This window comes from Prosopis cineraria, unplaced genomic scaffold (assembly GCF_029017545.1).
Source record: "Prosopis cineraria cultivar Desert tree isolate PC_DT_omini unplaced genomic scaffold, ASM2901754v1 PC9, whole genome shotgun sequence".
In the NCBI taxonomy this organism is placed as follows: Eukaryota; Viridiplantae; Streptophyta; class Magnoliopsida; order Fabales; family Fabaceae; genus Prosopis; species Prosopis cineraria.
Window position 1 is genome coordinate 10589385 of NW_026555340.1, and position 5500 is coordinate 10594884.

At 31.5% G+C, this 5500-nt stretch overlaps 1 protein-coding gene across 1 annotated transcript; it reads right to left on the bottom strand.

The window, feature by feature from the left end:
- Positions 1-3808: 3808 nt before the first annotated feature.
- Positions 3809-4968, bottom strand: LOC129320418 (bZIP transcription factor 11-like). The gene has a single exon (XM_054965868.1). The coding sequence runs from the start codon at positions 4372-4374 to the stop codon at positions 3922-3924; it is 453 nt and encodes a 150-aa protein (XP_054821843.1). The 5' UTR covers positions 4375-4968; the 3' UTR covers positions 3809-3921.
- Positions 4969-5500: the final 532 nt, after the last annotated feature.

Genomic DNA, 5500 nt, shown 5'->3' on the forward strand with positions numbered 1-5500 from the left:
TTCTAACTCTCTCGGCTCTATTCAGTCCCCTCGATGCTCTTCTCCTTGGTCTCCTGCTCTAGTTTTCTGCTCTATTTTCTCGGTTCCTTCCTCTGTTTCTCATCGAGTTTCAGTCTCTCGCTTGTGTCTTCATTTGTGCTACTGTTTTGTTTTCTTCGTGCTTTCTCACTCTTCCATTTCTGTGCTATGTTTTTCTTCTCTTTTCCTCTCTCGTTCTCGGCTTCTCTCTCTCGATTTTCAACTCTATTTCTCGTGCTCTTTCCTTCCTCCGCTTGCTCTGTTTTTTTCTTCTCTTTTCTTGTGTGCCTCTCCTCCAGTTTTCTTTCTCTACTGTCTGTTTTTTTCTGCATGCATGTTCTATTTTTCATTTTCTTGTCCCTACTCTCTTCTCTTCTTCGCCTCTATTCAAGCTTCTCCCATCTCCTACATTCGGTCACTTCTCTCTGTCCTTCTTCTCCTTTCTTCCTCCTCCTTCCCAGTCTCCTTTTCTTCTTTTTCGGTCTCTCCCGTGCTCTCTCTTATATTCCAGACCAAAGAAAGAAAGAGAAAGCAAATTACCTTGCGTGTGGCCTAAAATCTGCTCTGCACTTTGTTCTTTCGCTCGCGTGTTTGGCAGGCTCTGCTCTACTCTTCTTCCTTGCACGGTCTGGGCTTTGCTCTCCCTTTTCCAGCGCTTCTCTTGGCTGGCTGTGTGTGTGCGTGCTCCTGCTGCTTTTTTTCTGCTTGCCGTCTGACCTTTGTTTATCGTGAAAAGAAATTTTTTTTGGAGTGGGTGATATATCATTTCACCCACCCTCTTATTTTTACTTTTTTTTTTGTTAACTTAATTTTAAAATTAATTTAAAAGAGTTAACTTTTAAAAGTTAATTCTCAGTGTTTAAAATGATGAGAATAATTTAGGAGAGATTTTTTTCTTAAATTTAAGCAAGATTTTTTGTCAGATTATTATATTTTTATTTTTTATTTTTTGGTTATTTTTTAGTGAAGAAATGAGATCCCAACCCACAAAAGATTATCTAAGTTAAAATAGAATTAAACCTATTAATTAAATATTTTTTGATTTTTTTTGAAAATATAATCTGAAAAAGGATTAAATTTTATTTTTATATTTTTATATTTTTTAGTTGAATTTATATTTATTATTAAATAAAAAAATGCCCAGACAAAATACGGTGTTCACAGTAATGTTACACTATTTTAAAATGTTAATTAATAGGGAATATTGCACAAACACAAGTTTAGAATTCCATATGTTATTGGATCTATAATTTAAGAACTAATTTACTACCTAATCCTTAGGAAAAAAAAAAAAAAAGGTTGCCGTAAACAATAGACAACCATAATATTATAGTCACAAAGCATAGGCTATAATTATAAACAACATATTGTAGTTGGACGGCAACAATTTTTGCCTGTCATTGGCGGTCAACAATGTTGTTATGACCGTGTCATTTTCCACTTGCTTCCTTGATTTACAATATCTTTCTAAATAGCATCGACGAATATTCCTTAGGATACTTATCGAGCAAGAAAAGAATATTCCTCGGGATAATGGTATAAAAAAAAAAAAATCATCGTTAACATGATCAAAACCATGTAAATCCTTGGAGCTAGCGGACCATTTGTTTTTGAATAACCGTCATGCTTTAAATATATATTTATATATATATCCTCAATGTCTGGCCAAAAGGAGAAAAAATATATATTTTCAACTTGAAATTTTGAAGTTTAAATTTTTTTATATAATTTACAAATTTTCAATGACCCATGTCGCAGTAACAAGTTGTCTTGTCTTCTTCAAAAATGTAGATAGTCTAATAAATGCGTGTAAAAATATATATTACAAAGCGTCTTTTTTTTTTTTAACAAATATTACAAAGCGTCTTTTTCTAGTTAGGTCTAAGCACTCTGTATGTTTTATACCAGAAGAAAAGTTAAACTATACAAAACTCTCATAAATTTTGAGACACGTATATAAAACTTCTCTTATCTTAAAAGTTTAAAATTACTCTCTCTAAATTTTTTTTTTTTGTTTAGTATAGACTAAATGACATGCAGCAGCTTGTGTTGCGTCGGATACAAGCTAATAATAATATAAAAAATATGAAAACTTTTTTTTATAAATCTATAATTAATTTACACTGGATGCCATATAAACTGTTACATATATGTCTTTTTTTATTATGATATAACTTCTATTAATAAGATAATTAATAAATAGTAGTAGGAGAGTATGTGATAAAAAATAAAAATAAAAAGTTGGGAAGGTTAGTTTTAAATTTTTTTTTTTTTTGAAAAAAGAGCCAGTTATGTGTAATTGTTTTAAAGTTTTGCAAAATTTTGTATTGTTTAACCCAAAAAATGTATATATGAATTTTATAATTAAAATATGTTAGTGCGTTGATTTTTAAAACATAAACACATAATTTCTGTTCGTCATGATTGGGGTCGGTACCATACTGCCAATGGTCCACTCCAGAAAAATATAATCAGTACGCCAAAAAAAAAAAAATTGAGAATATACATGAATATAGATAAATTGGCTAAATGAAAATTTCATTAATATTCTACGTAATGCATGTTTGGTTTCATATTAGATAGAGAGGCTAGTAAAATAATATTTTTGGTGATTTGGCCATCAATGAATAACTTATTAGCTTTTGAGGATTACAAGTTGAATAATTTTATTTATTTGGCTTACTCGTTCTTTGATCACTTTAAAAAATTATGTAATATGTTGGATGTACGTAATTTCATATACCAACATGAAATTTGAGGTGAAGCATACTATTCATGATCCATGATATGTAAATTCTTTATTTTTTAAAAATTGATATATATATATATATATATATTGATTTGTATAATTAATTTTAAAAGAGTTATAATTTTAATTGGCAAGTAAACTTTGCCTTTCTTTTCTAAATTACAAATACCGTAAGCTTTCATTTTTAGTAGGCATTGTTATCCTTTAACATTTAAAATTGTGTTAAACTATAGTTTTATTAAATTCATTGAATCTCTGCTAAAAAAAAAAATAAATTCAATGAACAGTTGTAATTCATTTGCTCTTAATTTACTTTCTCTTATTGTTTAAAAGAAAATCAACCTTAGTTGTCTTAATCTATATCCGTCTTTTAAAACACTGCCAATCAATTAATTTCAGTAATGTCGTCATTTTTTGCCCTATTGCAGAATTCTTTTGTCTACAGTCAAACTTATCTGGAAGCTAAGCAGCCTCATTTTTTTTAACAAAAAAATTCTGAATCTGTAATTAACTTAATTATAACACGGTGTTGCATGTGATGAAATAGTACATGCCAATTTTAATATTTTTCCACAATTGTAAATTGTAATAATTGAATGTCATTTTCCATGGAAAAGAAAAAAAAATTACACGGAAAATGAAATGGTGACAGAGACAATTATAATAAATAACAGTAACAAACGTTCATTATGTTCAATGATTAAAATTAATGAACCTAGCAAGAGACAACAACATTATTGATAATATATTAATAACAAAGAGATAAACACTAAATATGACAACAAAGCAGCACACCAACCCAACAAAATGAACTAACATTCACAATAATGCTTTTGGATTTAAGAATCTTTTATTATAAAACCCTGCATTTAATAATAATTAACGTAACATACATTTTTCCCCCCACCCCCCAACCAACCAAATAATCTCCGCAAATAGAAAGAGATATAGATACGTACAATGGTATGCCCCACCAGATAAATAGGACCCATTATTTTGTGTCTATCTCTTTGAAGTCATTCGAAGTTCGCACAACGAATGTGAACGCAAACTATACGATTCTTGATTATCATGTCCCTCTTGAAACTCTGAGAATTTTACAATAAAATTAAAAACCCTAATAATCATTACCCTTACATTCACATTAATCATCATCAATACATCATATAATTGCCAGAAGCCACGATAGCAGGTTGATTTATCCAGTTAGGGTTGAAGAAGCCACAATCATTGATCATCGCTGCGTCATTAGTGATCCCATCATCAAAGAGATAATTATTGCTTGAGTTGTTGTTTATGTAGCTTATGATCTCATTCAAAGACTCCAACCTATTGGTCAACTCTGCCATCTGAGTCCTCAAGATTGCATTTTCTGCCTCCATGTTCACATAAAGTTGATTGGTGATGCTCAAATTCCTTATAATCTCATGATTCTCCTTCTTCAACTCACCCACCTGCTTTACTAGATCATCCTGATGTTGCTGTTTCTTCATCCTCGATCGGCGTGCCGACTCGCGATTTGATAGCATCCTCTTCCTCTTTTTCTGGTCTATAATGTTCGGGCTGTCAGAAGCGCTGCCACCACCACTCCCACCGGGAGAAGCCATTATTGATGTGCAATAAGTACTAGGGTTTCAGATCTTAAATGACGATGATGTGAGAGATCTATGAGAGAGAGATAATATATATATAGATCTTCTACAAAAATTAATTCCTATGTTGATTGAGTGCTTAAGATGAACGGAAATAAGATCTAGAAAAATAGGGAGAGAGAAATTAAATTAAGATGGGGATGCAGATCGTGAGAAAACGTAGAACCAGTAGAGGAAAACAACAGAGAAAGATTGCATCAAGTGGGTCCTGCGTCTGAGAGAAGAGTTTATCATACAACTAGAGAGAAGGATTTCACAGATTACTGGAGACATATTGACAAGCTTGAATAATGAATTATCTCAAGCATGAATAACAGCAACTGCATATCATCAAGAATGTTGAAGCCCTGAAGATGACGATGAAGAAGAAGATGAAGTGTCAGGTTGAAGGAATGAAAGAGTTATATAACCAAGAAAAAGAGATTTTTAGAGAAGATGGGATTAGAAGACTATGGGCTGATGATGAAGAGACCAATTTGAAGACAAAGAAGAGAGACAAGAGAGATAGAGATTGATTGACCAAAAATATTTCAGAGATAGAGATGAGGAAGAAAGGAAGGAGGTTTTGATGGGATTGAGAGATGGAACTTATAGGAAAAGAATCGCCCATTGGAATGGAAAAACAATAAATTAAATATGCGAATTAAAGTTAAGTATTAATTAATTAATAGAATAAACAAGTAATTTAATCAAAGTCGGAAATGAAGGAAGTAACGTGGAAACAGCCCCACACCGGACAGATCAATGACAGGAGCTGTCTCCTGTGCATGTGCACGCGCATGTTACAATCATTTACTATTCACAGATGACAACTCATGGCCTTTGGATTCTTTCACGCTTGGGATGGGTTAAATATTACTTCTTCATTACAAAACATTATTAGCGGGTCCGGATGCATTGTACGTAGTTTAAAAAAAATAAGAGAGAATTTCATATGAGATCACATATGTAAAATATTTACAAATCAAGTCTAACATAATCTGAAATCTCACATTAAGACATTGGTATGAATCAAAATAAACATATAAAATAAAATGATCAAAATATGTTGCTTTTAGTGTAGGAAAATAGCAATCAAAAA